Source organism: Camelina sativa, chromosome 16, assembly GCF_000633955.1.
Source record: "Camelina sativa cultivar DH55 chromosome 16, Cs, whole genome shotgun sequence".
NCBI lineage: Eukaryota > Viridiplantae > Streptophyta > Magnoliopsida > Brassicales > Brassicaceae > Camelina > Camelina sativa.
In genome coordinates, this window is record NC_025700.1 from 26,480,541 (window position 1) to 26,505,317 (window position 24,777).

The 24,777-nt window shown below is 34.9% G+C and overlaps 6 protein-coding genes, 1 long non-coding RNA gene and 1 pseudogene across 7 annotated transcripts; 3 read left to right on the forward strand and 5 right to left on the reverse strand.

The window, feature by feature from the left end:
• Positions 219–525, forward strand: LOC104752625. Its single transcript, XR_002035951.1, has 2 exons — positions 219–331; positions 481–525. It is a non-coding gene; the product is annotated as an uncharacterized LOC104752625 (long non-coding RNA).
• On the forward strand, positions 8,403–9,202 carry LOC104754075 (NDR1/HIN1-like protein 12). Its single transcript, XM_010476233.1, has 2 exons — positions 8,403–8,678; positions 8,816–9,202. The coding sequence occupies exons 1-2, from the start codon at positions 8,403–8,405 to the stop codon at positions 9,200–9,202; spliced, it is 663 nt and encodes a 220-aa protein (XP_010474535.1).
• On the reverse strand, positions 9,283–9,980 carry LOC104754076 (protein BOBBER 2-like). The gene is made up of 3 exons (XM_010476234.1): positions 9,769–9,980; positions 9,382–9,484; positions 9,283–9,318 (listed from the first exon to the last, which is right to left on the reverse strand). The coding sequence occupies exons 1-3, from the start codon at positions 9,978–9,980 to the stop codon at positions 9,283–9,285; spliced, it is 351 nt and encodes a 116-aa protein (XP_010474536.1).
• LOC104752626 (nuclear speckle splicing regulatory protein 1) lies at positions 10,356–12,469 on the reverse strand. Its single transcript, XM_010474816.2, has 4 exons — positions 12,034–12,469; positions 11,811–11,933; positions 11,428–11,646; positions 10,356–10,972 (listed from the first exon to the last, which is right to left on the reverse strand). Exons 1-4 carry the CDS (start codon positions 12,193–12,195, stop codon positions 10,499–10,501), a joined length of 978 nt encoding a protein of 325 aa, XP_010473118.1. The 5' UTR covers positions 12,196–12,469; the 3' UTR covers positions 10,356–10,498.
• LOC104752627 lies at positions 13,015–14,275 on the reverse strand. Its single transcript, XM_010474817.1, has 3 exons — positions 13,988–14,275; positions 13,446–13,643; positions 13,015–13,357 (listed from the first exon to the last, which is right to left on the reverse strand). The coding sequence occupies exons 1-3, from the start codon at positions 14,216–14,218 to the stop codon at positions 13,193–13,195; spliced, it is 594 nt and encodes a 197-aa protein (XP_010473119.1). The 5' UTR covers positions 14,219–14,275; the 3' UTR covers positions 13,015–13,192.
• On the reverse strand, positions 15,469–17,153 carry LOC104752628 (NAC domain-containing protein 40-like). The gene is made up of 4 exons (XM_010474818.2): positions 16,899–17,153; positions 16,559–16,812; positions 16,276–16,482; positions 15,469–15,975 (listed from the first exon to the last, which is right to left on the reverse strand). Exons 1-4 carry the CDS (start codon positions 17,077–17,079, stop codon positions 15,598–15,600), a joined length of 1,020 nt encoding a protein of 339 aa, XP_010473120.1. The 5' UTR covers positions 17,080–17,153; the 3' UTR covers positions 15,469–15,597.
• Positions 18,754–20,052, reverse strand: LOC104752629 (F-box protein At2g27310-like). The gene has a single exon (XM_010474819.2). It carries the CDS (start codon positions 19,837–19,839, stop codon positions 18,832–18,834), a length of 1,008 nt encoding a protein of 335 aa, XP_010473121.1. The 5' UTR covers positions 19,840–20,052; the 3' UTR covers positions 18,754–18,831.
• LOC104752630 lies at positions 23,444–23,921 on the forward strand (annotated as a pseudogene).

Sequence of the window (24,777 nt, forward strand, 5' to 3'; positions counted from 1 at the left end):
TAAAAAAAAAAAAAAAAAAAAAAAAGAAAAAAAATTAACTTTAGTTCTACAAAGATCTTTGGAAAGAAAAACCAAGATATCTAGAAAATTTTAAAGACATTTATTTTAAAGTTTGACTTTGAATACCAAAATATATGTCACCTCTTTTCATCCATCATGATATATTTATAAATATTTTATGCCTATAAATATGTCTTTCATAATCTACTCTAATTTCACAAAGTATAATCTTAAATATTTTTCATACATCAATAAATTAAAAAATACACTAGTGTTTGACATGTTTGGTTCTTCAATTGTTCCCTCTCACTCTGAATCGCAACGAGATGTGGTCCGTTCCAATTTTCTCTATATGCACAAAAATTTTCTACTTGATTTTTCCATTTTTATGTTTTATTACATTTGCTATAGTTTTTGCGTTCGTTATCGTTTTTATGAGATAAGATAATTTTTTCTGATCTGATTTAATTTATATGATAGGTTATGGATCTGTCAGTGAATGGTGATATATGTGGAAATGGTTTGGTAAGTTTTTTCATATTGTTTTTTTCAGTTTCATAACTTGAACGTGGTTTATATTAATTTAATCTTTTAAACATAAAAAAAAATAGAAACAAATCTTAAATCGTGTTGGAAGAAGTCAGTACTAGGAATGCGGAGCTGAAGAGGATGTGATCCAAGAACGAGTCTTTCTTATGGTTGTTTTAATTATTCAAATAAAGACCTATTAATCCGGTCAAAAGTAGTTGCAGGAGAAGGTTGTTTCTCTGCAGTATTTTAGGAGTTTTCTGTTTCGTGTAAGGCTATATAAGCAAATGCTTTTCATTCAATAAGAGTACAAGTTTTCAGCATCTATTATTTTCGAGTCTTTGAGTTTACAAATTGGTAGCAGAGCTCGTTAGATATTGAGAACTTGAGAGAGAAGCCGTAGCTTCAAAACACTAAGAAAGATGAGTGATGACAAGATGAAGTTACCACAATTCGACGGCCATTGGGACCATTGGAGTGAGGTGATGGAGAATTTCTTCAGGGCCAAAGGATTGTGGAGTTTGATCGAGATTGGTTATGAAGAACCTGCCCCCACGACGGTTCTCACTGAGGAGCAACGACAACAACGTGACGATGCCAAAACCAATGACCACAAACTGAAGCACTACCTTTATCAGTCCATTGATAGAGTCACGATGGAGCAAATCTTAGATCGGAAGACGTCTAAGATCATTTGGGAGTCCATGAAGAAGAAGTTCGGAGGGAACGAACGTGTGAAGAAGTCCTTGTTGCAGAAACTAAGAAGGGACTTTGAGCTGTTGGAAATGAAAGAAACGGAGATGGTGGAAGACTACTTTAAGAGAGTGCTAGCCATCACAAATCAAATGAGGAGTAACGGAGAGACAATGACGGACTCCAAGGTGGTCCAAAAGATCATGCGAACCCTCACCGAGAAATTCATGTACGTGGTGGTCTCGATTGAGGAATCCAAGGACATTGAGTTGCTCACTCTTGATGAACTACAGAGCTCATTGGCTGTGCATGAACAGAAGTTCAAGAAACAGGACAAAGGAGATGATCAAGTCCTGAAAGTAACGTATGGGAGAGGAGCTGGGACCAGAGGAAGAGGTGCGTATGGCAGAAGCAGGGGACGTGGTCGTGGGCGTACGTTTCCAAACAAGAGCACAGTAGAGTGCTACAAATGCCATCGTCTTGGTCATTTTCAGAATGAGTGCCCAAAGTGGGAGGAGGAAGCCAACTACGCTGATGAAGAGGAAGAGATGCTGCTAATGGCGTATGAAGAAGAAGAAGAAGATGTCGAGACGAAAGTGGAGAAACTTATGATGCTGTATGGAGGTGATGATGGTGAGAAAGAAAGCATGCGAAAGAAGGTTTGGTTTCTCGACTCAGGTTGCTCAAACCATATGAGTGGAGACAGAGAGCTGTTCTTAAAGATGAACACTGATTTCAAACACTCGGTTAAATTGGGAAATGATAAGAGATTGGACGTCGTAGGGAAAGGGAACATAAGGCTGGTCTTGAATGGTGCTGCGTACACTATCAGTGAGGTATACTACATCCCAGAACTCAAAAACAACCTACTGAGTCTTGGCCAGCTTCAGGAGAAGGATGTAACAATCATCATTCGTAAGGGAGCCTGCAAAATCTACCACGATGAGAGAGGGCTAATCGCTGAGAGCAAGATGAGCAGGAACAGGATGTTCATGCTATACGATCAATCTGGTGATGGAGTGAAACAACAGAGATGCCTTCAAACCGTGGCAGAGGAGGTACCAAAGTTATGGCACGAGAGATATGGGCATCTCAGCTACACGGGGATGAAGGCACTTCAGAGCAAGAAGATGGTGCATGGTCTTCCAAGTTTTGATGCGCAAAACTTCACCTGTTCTGATTGCTTGGTGGGGAAACAATCAAGAAACCCTATCTCTAAGACGAGCAAGTGGAGAGCAAAAGAGGTTCTGGAGCTCATACATTCAGACATCTGTGGTCCAATCAGTCCTACTACCACTAGTGGGAAGAGATACGTTCTGTGTTTCATTGATGATTTCAGCAGAAAGGCGTGGGCTTACCTCTTGAAAGAAAAATCCGAGCCGTTTGATTTCTTCAAGACGTTTAAGAGGAAGGTGGAGACAGAAACTGGCAAGAAAATCAAATGTCTCAGAACGGATGGAGGAGGCGAGTACACATCAATTGAATTCACAAATTTCTGCAAAGAAGAAGGGATTCGCAGACAATTAACCACAACATACACACCACAACAAAACGGCGTTGCGGAGAGGAAGAATCGAACTGTGATGAACATGGTGAGATCAATGCTTTCAATGAGAAAGGTACCTAAGATGTTCTGGGCAGAAGCTGTGATCTGGACATTCTACATCTTAAACAGATGTCCAACTCACTCGGTAAAGGATGTGACACCACAAGAAGCTTGGAGTGGAATCAAACCAAACGTGGAGCACTTTAGAGTATGGGGGAGCATTGCTCATGTTCACGTTCCAGATCAGAAAAGAGGGAAGCTCGATGACAAGAGTATTGTTTGCATGCTTCTTGGTTTCTCAGAAGAATCAAAAGGTTATCGTCTCTATGATCCTGAAACAAAGAAAATCATTGTAAGCAAGGATGTTGTGTTTGAAGAAACAGAAGGATGGAATTGGGAAAAAATTCAGGATCATCATGACGCTGGTCTTACTTGGAATGATGATGAGCATATCTGGGAGGAAAGCGATGATGATGAGGGAGGAGAACACGCGACTGAGGAAGAGCAACCTACAGTAGTGGTCGAAGAAGCTCCAGTTTCGCAGCCTACAGTAGCCAGGGAGGGTCGTGTAATAAGGGCTCCTAGCTATCTGAATGACTACATCACCGGGAACGAGATTGATGATGATGAGGATGAAGTCAACATGGCGATAATAAACTCATCTGATCCTCTCACATTCGAAGAAGCTGAGAAGAGCCTTAAGTGGAGAGAAGCTATGGATGAGGAGATAAGATCGATAGAAAGAAACAAAACATGGGAGCTTTCGAATTTACCACAAGGAGCAAAGTGTATTGGCGTGAAGTGGATATACAAGACGAAGCTTAATGAGAATGGAGAAGTCAGCAAATATAAAGCTCGTTTGGTGGCCAAGGGGTATTCTCAGGAACAAGGGATCGACTACACTGAGGTATACGCTCCTGTGGCTCGAATGGATACAATCAGAACTATATTGTCTACGGCTGCAAGGAAAGGTTGGATCATTTATCAGTTAGATGTCAAGTCGGCGTTTCTCTATGGAATTCTTGAGGAGGATGTTTACATACAACAACCTAAGGGCTACGAGGTCAGTGGTGAAGAAGATAAAGTCTATAAGCTCCACAAGGCGTTGTATGGACTAAAACAGGCACCAAGAGCCTGGTTTAGTCGAATCGGAGACTACTTTGCCAAAGCCGGTTTCGTCAAGTCTCAGAATGAAGAAACTCTGTTCCTCAAAACAAATCAACATGGAAATTCACTGTACGTGAGTATCTATGTAGATGATCTAATTTACACTGGAGATGACATTTCAATGATGGAGGAATTCAAGGAATCAATGGAGGAGGAATTCGACATGACAGATCTTGGGAAGATGCGATACTTTCTGGGGATAGAGGTACTGCAAACACCACACGGGATACATATCTCACAAGGAAAGTATGTTCTTGAGGTGCTGAGACGTTTTGATATGGAAAGATGCAACTCAGTAAGCAGCCCAATGGTACCCGGGAGCAAGCTGGATATAGATGAAGGAGGAGAAAGAGTGGATGAGACATTCTATAAACAGATTATAGGAAGTCTCATGTACATCACTACCACCAGACCAGACCTGCAATTCTCTGTAAGTCTCCTAAGCCGGTATATGTCTAAACCTACAATGCTGCATTTACAAGCTGCTAAGAGAGTTTTGAGGTATTTGAGAGGAACGGTGGACTTTGGGATTTGGTATAAGAGAGGAGGAATCGGAGAGGTGTCAGTGTATACTGATAGTGATTTTGCCGGAGATATTGATAGCAGGAAAAGCACTTCGGGTTATGTGTTCATCATGGATGGAGGAGCTGTGGCTTGGTTATCTAAGAAGCAGCCAATAGTCACTCTCTCAACCACGGAAGCAGAATATGTGGCTGCATCTATCTGTGCATGTCAAGCTGTCTGGTTTAGGAGAATATTGGAAGAGTTGAGTTACGATGTCGAAGGAAGCACAGTGATTCAATGTGACAACACGTCAACGATCAAATTATCTAAGAATCCTGTTTTTCATGGAAGATGCAAACATATTGGAGTTCGTTTTCATTTCCTTCGTGATCTCGTAAATGAAGGAGTCATAAGTTTAGAACATTGCGAGTCAAGCAAACAAGTTGCTGACATCTTCACGAAGCCATTGAAGCGTGAAACATTTGAAGAAATGAGAAGTAAATTTGGAGTTTGTTCAATGGCTGATAAGCTCAAATTTGTGGACCAAGTTTGAGCTTAGGGAGGGTTTGTTGGAAGAAGTCAGTACTAGGAATGCGGAGCTGAAGAGGATGTGATCCAAGAACGAGTCTTTCTTATGGTTGTTTTAATTATTCAAATAAAGACCTATTAATCCGGTCAAAAGTAGTTGCAGGAGAAGGTTGTTTCTCTGCAATATTTTAGGAGTTTTCTGTTTCGTGTAAGGCTATATAAGCAAATGCTTTTCATTCAATAAGAGTACAAGTTTTCAGCATCTATTATTTTCGAGTCTTTGAGTTTACAAATCGGCTTGTTCATTTTGCGATAAGAATTTCTTCTGTCGTCATGTACTCATGTATATGTTAAAATCTTATCTTCTCATAACCATTAATGTATAAAAGTCAAAATGAATATTCATTTTTATATTTTCCCGTCCAATGGATAAGAGATACTCATTATTTCCCATATATTTTGCATATATCACTTGAGTGTTTTTAATTATAAACTATTGAGAGCATCTAAAGAGAATTTATATTTCTAAAAAAAAAATTTACTTTTGTTTTTAATATTCAAATTTATTGATACCCATTTTTAAGTGGACCCTTACACCTCTTGAAATCGATCCTTACCTAAATTAATGAAAATTTGGAAATTGAATATAGCAACCTGAATTTTCAGATCTCATCTTCTAACTCAAACTTTTAGTCATATATTTTATCCATACTAGTTTTGGGTAAAGATTTTCTTTTAAGTTTGGTATCCAAAAACATTGATACGCTATATATTTTAACTTTTATACATTTATTTATATACAAATGATTTTGAAGTCAAAATTTTATCAATCTAGTTCATATTTTCCATACTAGAATCTTACCCAATTAAACCAAGAAAAGATATATATTTTTGTAACTTAAATATAACTTCTTGTAAGAATTATATATATATATATAGTATTTGTTTTATTATATATGATAGCTATTGGTGGTGTGTTTTATATTACATACAAATTTTAAATTAACTTTCACATTAAAGAATATTTTACACTCACTTTAATATGATATAGATGATTATCTTAAAAGCATATTAATACAATTTCAATTTTTGATGAATGATAACTTAAAATTTTTGTGGCATATATATATGATCTATTAAAAATTGTGTTTGCATATGTTGCAGCCAATGATTTATGGATTTAATAATACTGAAAAAACGGTTGAAAGAGAAGTGAAAATATCGGACGAAGAACTGATTACAAATGTCGATCCTATCTACGTCGAATATCGTAAGAAAAATTGCGGGCGAGGTGGTCACGATGATGAAGGTAGTGATAGTCATGGTCTAGTTAGAAGTAGAGATGTTCACAACCAAAGAAAATGTTCTTTGACTTCGAGACACCAGGTGTGTTTATTAAAAACTTAAGTTATATTTAATTACTACTACGCAATACATTAGTTTAACTTAATAAGTATTTAGAAAATTGATAATATGTTTTATCAAAAGTTAATGTTGTATATAAATGTTACTTTTGACAGTGTCGGTATGAGCCATACGGTCGATGGAGTGACATTAAAACAATGAATCATGTAAGTTATTGGTTTTCTCTTAATAGACACAAAATATTTTGATATGCATACCTTGCTAGATTTCAAATATATAATTAATGTTTTTTAAAAATATATTATATATCCTTTGGGTTATTTCTGGTTCTATAAGCTTAGTTTGTTCTGATTATTTTCAACATAAATCAAGCTATTTGTAATAATGAATTTATGGTTACTTTTTCTATTCATTACAGGGACATTCAAGCATTCAAATTCAACCACCTTTGGCCAAAATCAACATTGAGGAGTGTTACGAACTCTAATGTCTCAATTAGAATTCTTGCACGTAGTTATGCAAAAATTCTATATATATTCTAGATAAATATCAACATTGTATGTTGTAGGCATACATAATAATGTATAACTTGCATAATTAAACCATAGTTTTTTTTACAGAGTGCTGATAATGATGACGTAGTGGAGGTTATTATTGTAAAGAGCGATTCTAAAATTGCTTCAGCTGGTAAGAACGTTAGATTTTGCTATTTTGTTATAAGTACTTGAAAAACATAAAATTATTGTTTGATTCTTAATTGGCAAAGTTTCAGTTGCTACCAAAACTGAGGAAGAAATTTTTGGAGACTTGGAAGATCTCAAATTTGAGCATAAGATACCAACTCCATCCATCTTTGACTATGGTTTGTCCGAATTGTTTTTTTTTTTAATATTATAAGCAATTTAGTAATTAAAAAAAAACATAAATTCATTTATTTATCTTGCAGATTTCGAAAACCATTGGAACTTCAACAGTTCGTTTGAGAAAAAATATGTGTCTGGAGAGTTTGTCGATGGTGGGTCAAGTTTGTACCGTTATTTATAAACATCAACAACTGGATCAAATAGATTGTATGTGTTTGTGTGGTGATAATATTTTTATATATAAGTCTTTTTAAGATAACAGTGTGATTCATATATTACCTTTTTAATAAAAAATTAACCAATTTTGATGTAATATATTACAAAAAGATAATTTCATAAATATATATTTACAAGCAAACAAAAACATATAAAAGGTAAATTGGTATAAAAAAAAAAACTTTCTCGCGCCCTTACTAAAAAACACTCGGTTCTTAGACCTGGTTGTAAACTTGTAATTGACATATACATATACTGATGAAAACAAGCTAAACTGAGTGAAAATGTTGTCTGAAGGGATGAACAATTGACAGATACATATATATATTAATACAAGCTTAATGCACAACCCAAAAAAATAATTTAAATTAAACGACCCAACTAATATGTCCATAAATCTGCAGCATCATCATCTGTATATATATGCATCATTATCATTTTTTTAAAACTAACCTCACTTTAGGTTATGGAGCATTGGAGCTTATAGTGAATGATGATATATATGGAAATGGCTTAGTTAGTATTATTTGCCTAGTGATGATATTATATAGCCAATGTTTTTTCGTGAAATCGTTATATATTTTCAAAAAGATAAAACAGTTAAAATAGCCAATATGATATGTCATATATCATATATGTATCAAAAGCACTGGAGATGAATGTATGCTTTGTCGATTCATGACTGGAATTTAAATTATACGGATGTTTCTCTATTACATGACAAAATAAAAGAAGGACGTTTCTATTTCTCTATTTCTTAACGTTTTTATTTTCCATTTTCCTTTTCAACATGTTTGTCTCTTTACAATTTTTGTTTTTAGAAGCTTTCCAAAGCCATTTAACTCTCCACCCTCTAAGCTTTTCCTATATAAAATCTACGTACATACGTATCACACAAAAGAAGTTACCTTGCAAACCACACAAAAGAAGTTCCATTAGAATTTAGAGCTTAATTAAAGAGAATAAGTCAGCCACGCTTAGCTTTCAAAACGATGATGAAGGAAGACGCAACGGGAAAGAAGAATGAACCAACGAATAAGAAGGAAGGAGCAAAAGAAGAAGGCGCAGCACCAAAACACATACGCGTTGCTTATTCAGACAAAAGAAGAACAAAAATAATCTACGTCGTGTCCGGTTTAGCAGTTTTACTCGTAACCTGTGTTCTTGCCGTTGTCTTCAGCCTCGTAGCTATCCAACCGCGAGTTCCAAGGTTTGTGCTCGAAGATCTCTACGTTGATGATGATCACCTCTCCAACTCAAGTGTAATAAATCCTTTTTTAAAAAAAGGAAAAAAATCAAGTGTAAAGGTATAAGTATTTTCAAATTACCCTTTTTCGTTATACAATCCCTAAAACCAATCTAACCCTAATTAAGAATGTGATTTAATTTGTTCTGGTTTATCTAGGTGAAACTGTCATCGACCAACCCAAGCTACAAGACTAGTGTTTACTACAGCAATATGAATCTACACATGCGAGTCAGGAAATTTTTTGACTATGAGACAGAGAGCGTTTCCTTGGAAAGCAAGCTTCAGGAGCCACGCGAAGATGTCACGTGGACAGCTGTTGTAGCAAACGATAACGACAACGTTAGGCCTATCGGGGCTTTTAAGGGGAGAGACGGGAAGGCCGACGGTGATGTTATTGCAGATATGAAGATACAATGGAAGAGTAAGATCTTCAGGTCACCAAAGTTTGGTCTGCGAGTCACATGTTCGGTTTTGGTCAGATTGAAAGATTTAAGCTCCGCAGATACCAAACTAAAGTCTGCTTGCTCTCATCATCTTATATAATTTATATGTCAACAATTTTGAACTCTTGATTCATACAAAACATACTTTGAGGAAACTACTTTACTTTATTTTATTTTTTGTTAGGCATCCACAATCTCTTCATCATCTTTATTCCTCTTAAAAAACATGGAAAGAAGATTTAGATTCTAAAGTTCACCAAAGTAAGAGATTAGGATTACCTTGTGCTCTTCGCGATCTTGCATTCGTGGAAGAACTGCTTCCTGTTTAATGTCATCATAATTAAACTTCATCGTACGCAAATCACTTATTAAGAAGATAAAACTGAAGGGCACATAAAAAAACAGAGTCACAGAATATGATGGGGTAATTAATTAAACCCCATACCTTTTTGAGAGCCTTAAGTCTTTGAAGCTTGTCGAGAAATCTCCCTCTCCACATTGTTTTCTTCATCGTGCTCACCAAATATTGAAGCAGTCAAAGACTTCTTCTAGAAACCTTAATGGGTTTGAAGGATCAGAACTTGCATTAAACGGCAACGTCGAGGGTCTCACCTTCTCTACCTCCGTCTCCACATTGTTTTCTTCATCGTGCTCACCAAATATCACTCCATGGGCTCTGTCTTCTTCTTCTTATCCGCTTTCCTCAACCTCTCGTTCACGGCCGTAACAGCATCAGTGATGTCCTTCTCAGCCGTGTCTTTCTTAAGAAAATTGCTCTCTTTCTCAATAAATTTAAGGACTTTCTCCAAGAACCCTAATGGGGGTTGAAGGATCAAAACTTGCACTAAAGGTAACGTCGAGAGTCTCACCTCCTCCATGTCAGAGTCAATTGCCGTTGGTTTTGTCTGGTCGTCAATGGCTGAAAAACCCTTTTCAACTTGTGTTGGGGTCTTTCTATATCATTCAATTTAGGAAATTTCAATTGATCTCTCAGTATCAAATTCCTGAGGCAGAGGAAGAAGAGCCACCTCATACGAAGAAAGTGAAGCTGTCGTCTCCGTTCATGCGTTGGCTAGCTTCATTGCCAGATGAGATGGTTCATACTTCTATCAGCCTACACAAGTATCCTTCCGCTGGGGTTACAGGATCTATGTGATTTTTGAAAGGATTACCGGAAAGCAAACATATTTTTTTAACTTATGAAGGATTTTTTTTTTTTTTTCAGTTCTTTATTCGCAATCAAACCTATTGAATTTTGTTAATGGAAGTAGACTCTGTAATTTAAGAAGCGTTATCTTGAAAAGTTACATTAATAAAACAGAGGTGGTCGAGAATCAGAAGAAGACGAGTTCACCAAGAAACATTGGACTGAAATCTTCCAAGTTGCATAGCACAATTATTCTTCAAGCTTTGCCCTCTTACGGGCCAAGAACCGTTCTTTCGCAGCAGCAATCGCATCCTCTCTTTTCTTGTGGTCGTTAATGGCTTTCGGCACTTCTTTTGCTGCCTCTTTGATTGATGAGTCTCTCTCTTCTGTATCATCTGAACCCATCTTCTTGTCAGAAACTGCTTCTTGTGGTTCCACACTTGTCCTATGGCTTGATCTAATATCTCCAGATTCAGGAGACGTTTCCTTCTCCGGTGACTTCCTTTCTCTGTCTTCCCTTGTTTCTTCTTTTCTCAGCTCCTCGAGCTTTTCTGCCATTCTCTGTTCCTCAAGCTTCTCTGCATTTCTTTGTTCCTCAAGTTTCTCTGCATTTCTTCGTTCCTCGAGCATCTCTGCCTCTTTAGCTTCGACATCTCGAGCTCCAAAAGCCACATTTTTCCCAATGTTGAAGTAGAAATCACTCAAATCCTTCTTCTTTGTAACCTAACAAAAGATAAAAACAGACGAAAAGAGCTGTCATGAGTTTTATATAGCTATAAAAAAAACAAATCAGTTTAAATTCCACCAAAGCTGCATGCCTATATTTTCTCCCCATTGCTAATACAGATACAAGAAAATTATTTCTAGACACACCCATCCTGTACTAGCCACGACATGCAATAAAGTTGTACAAATAAAAGATTGTGATCAAGCAAACTAGATCGCAAACCCTGAGACAACAGAATGATTTCTAGACCCACCCATTACACAGTAAGAGTCACAACCAGCGACAAGGTTCTAAGAAGAAATCTTTTTGCGAAAAATCAAACTACCTTTGAAACAGTTGTCAAACAAGAGCTACGTAAGACAGAAACGAAAAGGACAAAACTAAGACTCCGGATATCCTGGTAAGCGCACTAGTTTAAAAAGCCAGAGAGGTGAAAGTAAGTAAAACTTACATCATCTCTTTCCTCACGAAGTTCACGCAATCTTTCTTCTGCTAGCCATTTCTTCTGTTCCTCGAGTTTCCTTTTATATGCGCCAGTTACAAACTTTTCTTTATCTGAAAAAAGATGTTCATCTTTCTCCCTCTCCTTTGCAAGCTTCCTCTCATAAACTATTTCATGTTCCTTGTTTCTACGTTCTGCCTGTTTCATCAAATTCTGGATATATCTTGGCTGCAATTACCAAAAAACACAATGTAAACCAGACATATAAGCAAACCCACTTAATCATCATGGTGAAAATTACTAAAGATGTAATCTTGTAAAGAAATTGTTAGACCACAGATCATGCATTCCTCTTAACAACATGATGAGAGCAAGAGATAAACAAAATTTACCTGGCGCTCTTGACGATCTTGCATTCGAGGAAGAACAGCTTTTTGTTTCATGTCATCATAAACTTCATCATATGCAAAAGCAGAAGGATCCTCCTCTAAGGCTTTCTTATGCTGCTCCTCAATCTAAAAGCACACACACACACAAAATCAAATTATAAAACTGAAGAAGTAAAAGAGAAACAGAGTCAGAAGAATGAATTAGAGGAAAAAAAAAGGGTTTTACTTCTTTAAGAGCTTTAGTCTTTGAAGCTTGCCGAGAAATCTCCTTCTCAACATCGTGATCTTCATCTTCACCAAATATTGAAGCAGCGGGTCGTAGTGGAGGTCGAGATGATGATTGCTTTTTCTGGGACGGAGCTCTGATTTGCAATCCGTACTTCTTCATCTTCGATTTCTCTCTTCCAAGAAACCAACCAATTTCTCTGCGAAATCGATTGAGAATTCGGGAAAATTAGGGCAATTCCTGAGATTCTGGGGAAGAAAAAGCCCTAATCAAAATTCAAGTAAAAACTTGGTTGATTCGCTGTAGAATCAATTAGGGTTTACAATTTCAAAAAACTGATTGGTGTGTTTGTTTGTGCCATGGAAGAAGGTGAAAGAGGAAGTGGGAGAGAGAAATCGATCAACTAAAAAGTGTCGATGAGATTGGAAAAACAGAAACAGTAGAAGAGCCCGATATAATGTTACGGCCCAATTGTTTGATATTTAATGGGCCGAGTTTTGCCAATTGCTCTTTATATGTTATAATTTATAAATGACAGCTTACATTGCTTTACTGCCCTGCTTTTTCCACACCGTTATAGATAAATTGTATAGTTCTAACGCCCACTTACTTACTGTACTGACTTTTCCTGCAGTCCTCTAATTAATAATGTCAGACGTTACCAAAACTAGTTAATAGATATCTTCGTTCCGCGGAGTTCTTATGAAGTCGAAGAATGAGAACAAATAGTTTCCTTACTAGTATATCTCTCTAGACATGCTCTCATGAAAACATAGCCAAGCCAATTTGAGGAAACACATACTCCACCATGTAACAAACAGAGTACAAATTCAAACGCACGACCCAAACTATGCCACAAAGATCTTTCCCAAGTCCCAACCATGCATTGACTACTAATACAGCCACTAGTCAGATGTCTAGAGATAGGTGAAGGGTAAAAGTCCGACGACCAACCATATCTCAAATGGACAAGTCTAAAGCTACCTCACAACTTGTAAGTTGTACTCTATCACTCTTTGGTTCTGTATCTTTCTAACTCATCATCATATTACATAGAAGGAGGAAAAGTTAAGATCCAGGAATGTTCCAAATGTGTAGGATTCTGTATGGTGATTATAATATGTATAACATCTACATTTATTCAAACCTCCAAAATAAGCTACTTTTCATCTTCCTTGTCCACTTTCTTCCCAATCCAATTGGCTACAATAGGAGTCAAAGCCACGGTAGGAGGAAACCTTATCGGGGATGCAGCTTTATGCGCTGCATAAGCCAAAGCAAACGCTCCTACTTTCTCTCCCGTCTCATTCGTCGAAATCCCAACCTTAACACAAAACAGCTTTTCACTCAATCCAAGATCAAGAAGAAGAAAAAACATAAAACTTAGTAAGATCAAAGAAGTGAAAGAAAACCTTTAAAAGAAGAGCTTGAACATCAACACCGGAAGTGACAAGGACATAGCAGAGGGAAAAGGAAATGAGTGAAAGAGTAATTGAAGTGGCGAGATAAGCACCACCATACTTAGCAAGCAACTCTTTAGCCTCATCTGTTTTCGACTTCTTCTTCTTCTTCTCTCCATCAATTCCTTCATCATCTTTAGAGCTCAATATCTAAATCACATGTTCATCCAATACAAAACTTGTCTAAATCAGCCTATCATTTTTAAGTCAGAAACGATCATATCTACTCACATATACATCCCAAACACCAATTTAGTACTCTTCCACAGCTTCAGAATCCACCAAAAATTGTCTAAATTGGCCTATCAATGAACTCAGAAACAATCATAAAGAACCAATTTAGTACACTTAAAAGCTTCATAGCTTCTACAACTTGGCAAAATCTGGCGATAGAATAGAACCATCAATTTTTAGAGTAATATCATCAAGATTACGAATTAACACTAAGAAATTGCAAAATCAAATGAAAACGAATAAGGAGGAAGAAACGAGACCTTCCATAAACCAACTTCGAGTCCATATTTCTTGGTAACTTCCTCAGCGGAGGAAGGAGAAGAGGAAGCGTTCTTCTTCTCAACCTCTTCGGCCTTCTCACGGACGGCTCTGCATCTGAATCTCGTCGACGAAACTCGAATTGAAGAGTAGAAGAATCGGATTTTAGGGTTTCTTGTGTTTAACAAGGAGGAAGAAGAAGAAGAAGGAGGAACTTGCAGAAGCATCGCCATTGTTTTCTTCTTCTTCAGCTCACCAGATAATCTTTTCACCTTATTATTAATTAATTTATTTATCTTTTCTTTTTATAATAAACACAACTATTTATTAAAAGTATGTTAAAGTTAAATTATTTTGGATAAAAAGAACTTTAAAATAAAAATACTCTCATGGCGTGTAGAGTTAAGTTAAATAACGGATGAGGTTGTTTTGGTTTTGATACACTCAACATACGTATGGCTAAAATGCAGGCCAAGTCGCATCTCACATTATTTTATGTGCATACTGTATTATTCTAAATACATTTGTGTATATACACAGATATTTTCGTTATACGTACGTATGTTGGCTTTTCAGTGTGTGCAATAACGAAAATATTTGGGTACTGTACTGTACACTGTAAAATTATAGGGATGTATGTATTGATAAGTAGTGATAACTGCTTACTTTTTTGAGGAAAAAATAAGATATACAGTATATATGTTGAGTACTAATGAGAGATAGATATACAGCAATGTTGAGTAACGTGCAACCCAAAAATTCAAGTTATCATCAGTATGAGATAAAATGGTATATTCATCGATGTTTATGTAGGAATGTTCCAACTATTTTTTGTGTGTTTATGAATACTTTTCATATCTTGCAATATTACGCCTAATTTACATTATTTGCAATTAACCAGAGTTGCAAAGCAAAATTCACTAACCACAATTTGAAACTTGAACATCTCTAACCTAACATCAATGTAAACTAGCATAATATTATGTTTATTAAAATATATTACTGGAAAAAAACATTATCAATGCATCGATATGAAATCTCCTACTAATCAGTCCAACGCACTTAACCATAAACTTAAGTGTTCTGACTTCTGGAGATAGGCATCAATGGAATCTTGTACTATTTGGTAGATTTCATTGGTAATGTAAACCCAAAAATAATAGTATACTATTTTGTTTTGATATTAAGTTTAAAAAGTTTAAGTTTTAAGTTGTTGTTAATATGGCCACATAAAATTTGTATAAAAATAAACAAAAGTAGTGTTATGATGATTTTCCTAGAAGATTTAAAGAAAAAAATATTCAAAAACAATATTGAATGAATACTTTCAAAAAAAAAAAATTATACATGCATTACATAACTTTTTAATTAAAATCAGTGAATCTTCTTTGAATCAATAAACTAAATTGTTTTAATATATATATATATATATATATATATTTAACTTAAATGTCACTGTACATAATAGTTTTTACTTTTTATAGAAGGTATTATAATTATTAAAAAGATTTCATTTTGGTTATTCATACAAAACACGTGGAGTTTACTCTATCAATATTATATTCGTATTTCGTAGTCCGTAACTCAGAAGAGGACATGACATGTATGACAACTAACTAGAGTTCCTAGCTAAGATAGTCCAAAAGAAAGAAACTAAGATGGCCAAGAAAACAGTAGTGGCCAGAACATTCTTCATCAATCTCTGGCTATCATCTTTCTTGATGTGGAACGGGTTTGGGAATCTCCAGCTGAGCTCGGTGCCGGGGACGTTCTTGATCCTGAACAAAGCGTAACAATTCATTGTCTCCTTTGATTCTTTTTTTATACCACATTTTGACCTCTTACTCGATGCTTCGCTGAATACCGTTTCTTGTTGAGTTGGATTAGTTGGTCGAGATGCTTGGCTAGCTTTCATTGCCTCCTCGTCAAGCTTTATTATATCATCGTTCAAAATCTCGGCGTAACAATCATCAACGATTTCGGCCTGATCCTGCATCCCAATAAATAAAAAAAAATCAACTCAGTTACAAACTCTATACTCAAACGAGTAAAAGACAACGTAACGAAGGATGGTCAGCTCAAGTTTTGGATTTTTGGATTTATAATATTGGTAAGTGGTAACCAAAATGAAACCATACATGTCATATATATATTTCAAGAGAAGGTGGATCCAACTTTAGTGAATTTGATTTGGTTAACGGATAAGTTATGTTCAGTTCGGTGTAAGATTGGATCGCATTTACCCGTATTAAACATCATTAAAGGACACCTTTCTCAAAAGCAAGCTGACCTCAACAACATTTGATGACTCCGCTATGTCACCATTTGATATCTGAAGCTCAGAGTCATAAACCGAATACGATTTCTCCTCCTTCTCCGAACCACCGCTTTGGCCAACGTATCCATCATCTTGCGCAACACCATTCTCTACATGCCTTTGGCTCGAACTAGCTCGAAAATCAGCATTTTTCCTTAACCGGCACACCACTAATGCATCCTATGAAAACCCAAAATTTCATTATATCTTCACAACATTCAAACTCAAGAAGTAGACAATACAAAAATTTAAGAACCTGTGGGGCGCCATGGATGCAGTATTCATGCATAATCCATTCGGTTCTCTCCCCGCGAGGAGCTCGACCGATATGAAAGACTAGTGTTCTCTTGGTTCCAACAACTTGGTTCCCTGATTTCACACTCCTCTCTTTACCGGTAGCTTTCCAATATCCGAGCTGTGTGGCTCGACGGCTCTGTGACCCGTGCGGGTACTTCCTCCCCCTCGCGCAAAAGTAAAACCACTCGTTCTCCGATTTCAGTTTCGATTCCTCTGTTGTTTAGGCACTTAAATTCAAACTAGTGATTGTATATCCAAAGTTTAAAACTATAAAGAAAAGAAAGAACGGAGAAATAAACCTGGCAAGTCCCATGGCTCAAACTTGTAAATCTCAACCTCAGCAATCACAGCAACAGAGTTCTCATCACCATCGATTTTACGACGAAGATAGTAAGAGATAAGTTCCACATCAGTCGGTGAGAATCTAAATCCAGGGAACAAAGCCGACACAGCGATCGACATCTCAGCTTCCTTAGACATTTTTTTGCCTTTTTTGTTTTTTGTTTTCAAGAACTCAAAAATGCTTTGCTTTACATGCGTTATTAAATGGCAAGTGAGCGAGCAGCGCACAGCTACTTTGCTTCGTGTAAAGGTTTTGTCTATTTTTGAGATATTTTGGCGGCTTCATAGGGGGAAAAGGGATGACATGGCGGAACGGGCGAATAACAGAAGAGTGTAATGAGATAGTAAAGGACAAAATGATGACGTGGTGATGTATTATTGGGCAGAACTAAAACCCAGCTCTGAAGTTCTCTCATTGATTCTTGTCGACTCTTCTTGTCTTAACACGTGTTTTAGTGTCTTCCTCGGTATTTGTAATGTGCGCATGACAATTGACTCCTTTATTTTCTTTGTGCAAGTAATGAAAATGATTTAAATCACTTTGTGCAGTTATTAAAAGATATTGCAGAGTTATATGCCAAGATTTATTTCTTTGACACCTTTTTATAGTCTTTTTTCAAAAAAAAATAGTATCTTTTATAGATTAAATTATGTATATTAAAAGAAGTTATAACTTATTAGTGATTACGTCACAAACACACAATTTTCATCGACCATTTATTTTAAATTTAATTTAATTTTACTACAGTACTGAGTATACTCATTGCCCAAATAATCTGATTTCTCCTCATAGTTATTATTTTAAAATTTAAAAAAAAACAAAATTTTGACACTATTTAATTTGCCAAAATCAAATTGTTTTTAATTTCCAAATATTTTAACTTTTGTATTAAGATTCTTATGTATCAAATACATAAAAAACGTTTCAATCCAAAATTTATTCTTTCAAAAGTCACTAAAAATTGATTTTTAGGTTATAACAATAAATTGGGTGGCCTAAAAGTTATATAGCCTTTCTCCTATATATATATCAAGTATTTTAGCAAAGATCATGCGAACTCAGTCCAAGTGTCGTTGGTTGTGAATCATTGAAAGTGTTCATCATGAACATAGAGAAGGAAGTGTCGCATGTAGTGAATCTAAGAAAATATATACATATAAAACAATATAAAACAAATCAAACATTTATAAAATGTTATACTTACGGTATATTTAGTATGTGTTAAGGTAAGTATACATAATAAATTAGTAAAATAAAAGTTATTAAAATCTTTTTAAAAAGAAGATAAATACCTAATCTTTTAAACATTATTAATTATAATAATCTTATTAAAAAAAACTAATTTATAAAATATATATACTCGATGGCGTAGCTACGGGTTTTTGTCAAAAGAGAAAGTATTCACAAAATACGAATTCCCCTTATTATTCGAGTCGGTATATGAATAACCCCTAAACATAAATGAACCTACTACTAATCTAGCAAACTAAATTGGGCCTAAGCCCACATACGTTTGTAACAATAGGAAACAATAATCGAACTCATATATTAAAACGTCAAATAAAATATTTCATAACCACCAAAAATCTTCTTTGGCCACTTAAATTGACTAATTTTTCCGACCGCAATATATTTAAATTAACCTTTTTCGTTTTCAGATCAGGTGTTACGTCAAATGACATGTTAACGACTATTATACAAAACTTCCTTTTCGGTAAAGAATAAACAAAAAAATTTGGTAGTATGTAACGCTTCTATAACCAAATTATCTTTGTATATATTTCTCAATAATTTTCATTAAAGAAAACAGAACATTAATGACCAAGTAGTGTGTATGTATGTGCTTTTTTAATTATATATTCTCTGTTATTGTATCTTTTTTTAGTAAATTACCTTAACAAAATAAAACTCCACAAAAGCACAAACAAAGAGAAGCCAAAGATCATACAGATCGTGTCTTGAGCTTTTTCCCTACACTCTTTCTTCTCTCTCCATTGTCTCTTCGTGCCCACGTATCCTTCGTACCTTTCTTTAGCTCTTCTCTCTTCACCATCTTTACAACATCTCTTCCCTTCTAACAACCCTTGTAAAATTACCAAACTATCCTTCCCTTTCATACATTTTCCTTCAATGTCCTCTACTTGTAACCTCACGTCCCTCACGTGCACTTCTCCTCCCACTTCCTCATCCACCTCCTTCCACGCTTCCGCTGACCCGCATGACACAACTGCCGCCACTTCCGCCGCCGCTTCAGCCGTCACTACCGTCGAAAACCTTATCTCTAAATCACCCGTTAGCCAGTTACGCCTCGCCGACACAGCCTTCCGGCTCGATATATTAGCCGAACGTTTCTTGATCGGATCGATCACTATCCAACTAAGTCTCATGCTCTCCTCCATATGTTTCACCCACGCATCGTAGTCCCCACCCGGATATCGAATCCGGGTTTGTACCGACTCTTTCGGGTCGAGTATATCCACCCGAAACGGTGACGTCAAGAACCATCCTGACTTACCTTTCTCTGTTTCCATCTCTTGTACCTTCGAGTAAATAAGGTCTCCTCTGTAATACAAATCAACGGCTGAGATCAATCCCGCCGTGGGTGGATCGTGTTTTTCGGACCGGCACGTGTGTTCAGTGAACGGGTACGAGTCAGCAAAGAAAGATCGGTAACCAGAAGGGAAAGAGGAGATAGCTTGGACAACACGTGGATCTTTGATCGAAGGCCACGTAGCAGTTGAGAGTTCTTGCCAGAGCTTTTGTTCCGTGCATAGAGTTTGGAGATAAGAGGACGTTGATGCGGTTGAGGCTAGCGTCGGACCATCGAGTCGTGTCAAGATTTGGGTTTGAATGATGTCCGAATGCAGAGTTGTGATTGATTCATCAACGGATGCCATTTTTTTTTTTGGAATGTGGAGATAAGATGATCAAATTTTATTGAAAAAAAAAAGTATAAGGAGATGATTAAGAAATTAGAGAAGATGTATATATATAATATAATGAATGGGGTAATGATTAAAAGAAGAAATTAAAGAAAAGGATAAAGAAGGGAGACAGGTTCAGTCAACCGTGGCTCTTTCAGACTATTCTTATAATTCAAGTTGGGGCAGGAATGATCAAAGTTTTTCTAAGTTTCTATACATAGGTTAGATACCCACGCGTATACACACAATCTATNNTTTTTTTTTTTTTTTTTTTTTTTTTTTTTTTTTTTTTTTTGGTAACGACATTTTCACATTTCTTTCTTTATAAATAAATAAAAGATTCTTTTGGGTTAAATATATTGGTTGAGTTTATTAAAAAAATCTGGAGTAGGGTTAAATATATTCAAGAACCGAATTCTGATTGTTTTAGAAAAAAATATGATATTAAAATTTTCTGAATTCAGACATCTTAATTTGAAATTCAGAATATTGAAATATCATTTGAATCTGTTTACGTAAAAGTTTTAGATATACTATAGTACAATAAAGAAAAAAGTGGGAATTTCATGATTAAAAGATTATATTAATATATGTTTGACTGAAAAATTGTATATTAACTGTTTATGAAAACAAAATTAATATACATTTTTTACTTCAGTGTATTTTGTGATCGAATACTTTAGTCTTTAATTTTGCATTTTATGATTTTTTTTTGAATTTAATTTTAGCTAATTTTCTTGTATTTGAACTTGGATCATGGGTATATTATGCATGTATCATTAAATTTTGTTTGTCAATATTCAGATAGTTGTTCTTTGTATCTGCTTTGTCTAAATTCAGATAATTGTTCTTTGAATCTGCCAGATTTATATATTCCAAGTTTGATATCCAACGTTTCATGGTATTTAATACTAATACGTGGCCTTCTCTATTTTTAGGAATTTTGATTGCATATTTTCCATATTCAGATACTTTAATATTTCTGATATCTATTTCAATATATGAAACTCTTATTATTTATATAATCAGTACCGGTGTGAGTGACAGTGCCTAATCTTACTTTAATTTATGTTATCCTATATTTGTAAATATGGATTTTTATCGTGTCCAAAGAAAAAAAAAGAGGTTATTTAGAAAGAAAAAGAAAAAAAAGAGGAAGATCAAAAAGCTTATCTTTAGTAATGTCTCCAACGAACTACATATTTGCCACGTTACTTTATTTCTTGGTTGACTTATCAAACCTTTTGATATTAAAACCAAAAAAGTTGGCCAAGACATTTTTATTTTTCATGGTCGGTTAATATCTCTTAGACGGATTGGTCCAGTCAAAACCGGTGGTCTAATTATTGGCTCTCTTTCTTTTGTCAACAGGTTGTGGCTTTTTTCATTAAACAAAGATCTTCAACAAAATTAAATTGATTTCTAAGGGAAAAAAATATTAATAGTAACGCAGAGATTAGGCCATTCAGCCTAATTTCGTTTTATGCATTGATGTTACTGTTGAATTTTTTTTTGTAATAAAAAGAAAAGTTTTCAACATTGAATTAATGCTATAGGCATCATTTAAAATTGAGTAACCTTCAATTGCTTATTTATAGATCAAAGAAAACGTTGAAAATATGGTTAAAGATACAAGCATGACAAATTTCATATAGATACATAGATTTTCAACTACTACGTAGTCTACATTCCTCTAAAATTTGTAGTCTAAAAATTTCACCCAGTTCTTTTTTACAATTTAAATAAATTTAACAATAAAGATAAAATCCATATTTATATATGATGTTTCCAGTAAATTTTTGACTAATAGGAGAATCTCAAAGATACTTTTTTCTAATACTACTTTTCAAAAATGACCCATTCTTAAAACTTTATCAAAAATGCTACTAAAAATCTGATATTGATTCAATTATGTGTGTAAACTTATAATAATATATACAAACTACCTTTATATGTCTGTAAAATTTTTTATACTTTATAAATAACTTTTACATTTTTTTAAAACCTTTTGAAAACCTTATAAAACTTTATAAAGGTTTGCATTGAGTCTCCAAATAGTAGTTGTTACTATCCAATACCTTATAAAATTTGTAAAATGTAATAAATTTTCAGATTTAAGACATTTTATAAAGATTGATAGGTAAAAAGGGTATTTTTAAAAATTAGTACACCAAAAAGTTATTTCTCAAAAATTTTCTTTATATATTAATTATTTTATGTTAAGAAGATAGTTACAATGAAGAAAAAAAAGAGAGCAAATAAACTTTATGCAAACTAACAAATATCAAAAGTTGATAATGTGTTTAAAGTGTTCTTAAAAACGGTGTTAAAGATTGTATAAGTAGTAGGCGTTCAAGCGATACCTAAACACCACCTACATACATATAAAATCACGACAATTAACTTTACATAAAAAAATCTATAAAATCAACGTATACCAATTAAAAAAAAAATCAAAATATATTGTTTAGAAACAAAGAAAGTATTTAACAGTGAAAATTTAACATATATTATATATACAAGTTTCTTTTATTATTATCCTCTAGAGAGCACGTCTTTCTGTCGATGGATATATCATATAATCAAAATAGCAAGTGTTAAGTGATGTAGCGTAAACGAGTTTTGCTCTTAAACAGTGATTAGTGAGTGAGCTGTTATATTCGTGTTAGTTATTAGAAGGACCATTGTTGATATTCATTGGCTTATGGGTCGTTTATATTTTTTAGTTTTGTTTTTGCTATAGAGATTAATATTGAGACGTAAATTTGACAGTCATTATTTTTCTTACTATTTCAGTATTTCTATATTAGTCGACAGATAAAAATTGATACTATTTTCAATTTTAGTAAACGGTGAATATTTATTGTCTTTTGGCTAAAATAATTCAACGCTTTTAATATTTTTTTTGTTAATTCAATTTGTTGAGAATAGAATCAATAGATGTCAAGTGGAGGTAAGCTAGCTAAGTGAATTAAGAAAAAAAAAAAGATGCAAAGTGAAATATTATTAATTAATTTATTATAAGGAAGTATTAAATTAAACAAAAGGAGCCAAAGAAGAAACATAAAAATCGCAGCCCTTATCCAAATGTCTAATCATGTGTTTTTTAACAAACAAACCTAAAGACTTAACAACTCTTTAATGTTCATGTTCCTCTATTCCATCAACGACAAGATTATCCTTTTGTTTGTTTGGTTTTGCTTCGCCGATTCAATCTCTTATTTCGTTTTCGCATTAAATCTTTTTTTTTTTGGTGATAGAAAAATATTAGAGTCATAACAAGTTAACAACATAAGAAGATAACTAAAGAACGTAAACCAGAATAAGTCGGTACGATTTCACTCGGACACTTCCGCTATAGATTCGTGTGTACTCACTCTACCGCAAAAGATATATAAAACGAAGAACACACCGGTTTCAAGTTTATATGTAAAATGTCCATTAGATTAGTTGGTTGCTTTCATTTTCCATATATGACGCTTAGGTTATCCCCCATAGGAGGTTTTAAGCTGAGGTTTTAAAGAAAAAGAGGAAAAAAATAAATCAGAAAATGTATAATTAATAAGAGGTGCATTTTATTGCCACTTATTTAGTAACCCGAATTTTGCATACGAGACCGTGACGTGTCAGTTACGGGTTGGATGAACTGTTTAATATAGAATTTTGTGGTTCTTTTTCTTCTTCTCTCTCGCCGTCTCGCGAATCTCTCCGATTGCAAGAGTTGTTTCACAATCAGTTGAGGAGATTGAATTGATTGAATCTGGAGGAGATTGAATCGATTGGTCATGGGAATTTCACTCTTTGACATTGATGAAGAGACTCGGTTTTCCACTCCACGACACTGTAAGTTTTTCAGGCGAGAAAGAGATGAGCACGACGACAGAGCTATCGACGAAGGAGGCACATGTGCTTAAAGGCCACGAGGGAGCGGTTTTAGCGGCGAGGTTTAACGGAGACGGGAACTACGCTCTCTCCTGCGGCAAGGATCGGACCATCCGTCTCTGGAACCCGCACCGTGGAATCCTAATCAAGACCTACAAATCCCATGGCCGCGACTTTCATGTTACTTCGTTTGATCTCAGCTCTTTCCCGTCTCCAATTTTCGTGATTCTGATTCAAATTTGTGCAGTTTAAGTTTATCATAGTCCAAGTCTATTAGAATTTGGTCGTGTGTGTGTTGCTGTTGTTGATTTCGATTATTATAGTCCAAATAGTTTGATTCTCATACTAATGTCAAGCAAATATCAGTGTTCTGTGGTGGAAGCATTATAATGAGAGTGTTTGATTATTCATAGTTCTATGCTTTCTCCATGAAACAGTTCACAGCAGAAAACCATAATTAACGCAATGGCTGTGAACAACAAGGATGGTGTAAGGAAACCAAAAAAGTTTAAAACAAGAGGTTTGTTTTTTGTTTTTTTTTTTAATACGGCAAATCGATAATATTATATAACCAAAGTTTTACATGATACATAAAAACCATTCAAATATAACCGTTGAAACAAATAAAGGAAATTGAACACAATTTCGATGAAGAAGTGAAAGTAACCCTACTGGCCAGACGGAAGCCTTACGGACAACAAAAAGAATCTGTTAAGTCCCCTCTTCATATACTCGTAAAAGGCTAACATCTTATAGATGAAACTCCAAAATGCTTTTCGCATCACTCTGATTAAAAAAATATATTGATATATTGCTTGAATATGATCTTGATCATGTTTTTTGTAGGACCCTACACATCGTTGCCGCTTAGTAATACATGGTGGTATCTTCTCTTCCTTTGATATGTTGGTTCTCTGTAAACTTGATTTCTCGGGATCCCATATTCGCCGACCAATACACCAACATGTTGTCAGAAGTTTGTATTGAAACCCTTTACCAAAATGGTTTTGGGAATCTCCGGCATCATGG

Bases quoted from the DNA above. Each gene is read 5' to 3' on its own strand.
- LOC104754075 (XM_010476233.1), top strand. From the start codon at position 8,403: ATGATGAAGGAAGACGCAACGGGAAAGAAGAATGAACCAACGAATAAG. The intron at 8,679-8,815 runs AATCCTTTTTTA...TGGTTTATCTAG, and splicing joins TCTCCAACTCAAGTGTAATA to GTGAAACTGTCATCGACCAA.
- LOC104754076 (XM_010476234.1), bottom strand. From the start codon at position 9,980: ATGGAGGAGGTGAGACTCTCGACGTTACCTTTAGTGCAAGTTTTGATC. The intron at 9,485-9,768 runs GTGATATTTGGT...TGTGCCCTTCAG, and splicing joins AAGAAGACAGAGCCCATGGA to TTTTATCTTCTTAATAAGTG. The intron at 9,319-9,381 runs GTAATCCTAATC...ATGTTTTTTAAG, and splicing joins AAGATCGCGAAGAGCACAAG to AGGAATAAAGATGATGAAGA.
- LOC104752626 (XM_010474816.2), bottom strand. From the start codon at position 12,195: ATGAAGAAGTACGGATTGCAAATCAGAGCTCCGTCCCAGAAAAAGCAA. The intron at 11,934-12,033 runs GTAAAACCCTTT...GTGTGCTTTTAG, and splicing joins AGACTAAAGCTCTTAAAGAA to ATTGAGGAGCAGCATAAGAA. The intron at 11,647-11,810 runs GTAAATTTTGTT...TGGTAATTGCAG, and splicing joins AAGATCGTCAAGAGCGCCAG to CCAAGATATATCCAGAATTT.
- LOC104752627 (XM_010474817.1), bottom strand. From the start codon at position 14,218: ATGGCGATGCTTCTGCAAGTTCCTCCTTCTTCTTCTTCTTCCTCCTTG. The intron at 13,644-13,987 runs GTCTCGTTTCTT...CATGTGATTTAG, and splicing joins TCGAAGTTGGTTTATGGAAG to ATATTGAGCTCTAAAGATGA. The intron at 13,358-13,445 runs GTTTTCTTTCAC...TTTTGTGTTAAG, and splicing joins TTCAAGCTCTTCTTTTAAAG to GTTGGGATTTCGACGAATGA.
- LOC104752628 (XM_010474818.2), bottom strand. From the start codon at position 17,079: ATGTCTAAGGAAGCTGAGATGTCGATCGCTGTGTCGGCTTTGTTCCCT. The intron at 16,813-16,898 runs GTTTATTTCTCC...CCTAAACAACAG, and splicing joins TGAGCCATGGGACTTGCCAG to AGGAATCGAAACTGAAATCG. The intron at 16,483-16,558 runs GTTCTTAAATTT...GGGTTTTCATAG, and splicing joins GCATCCATGGCGCCCCACAG to GATGCATTAGTGGTGTGCCG.
- LOC104752629 (XM_010474819.2), bottom strand. From the start codon at position 19,839: ATGGCATCCGTTGATGAATCAATCACAACTCTGCATTCGGACATCATT.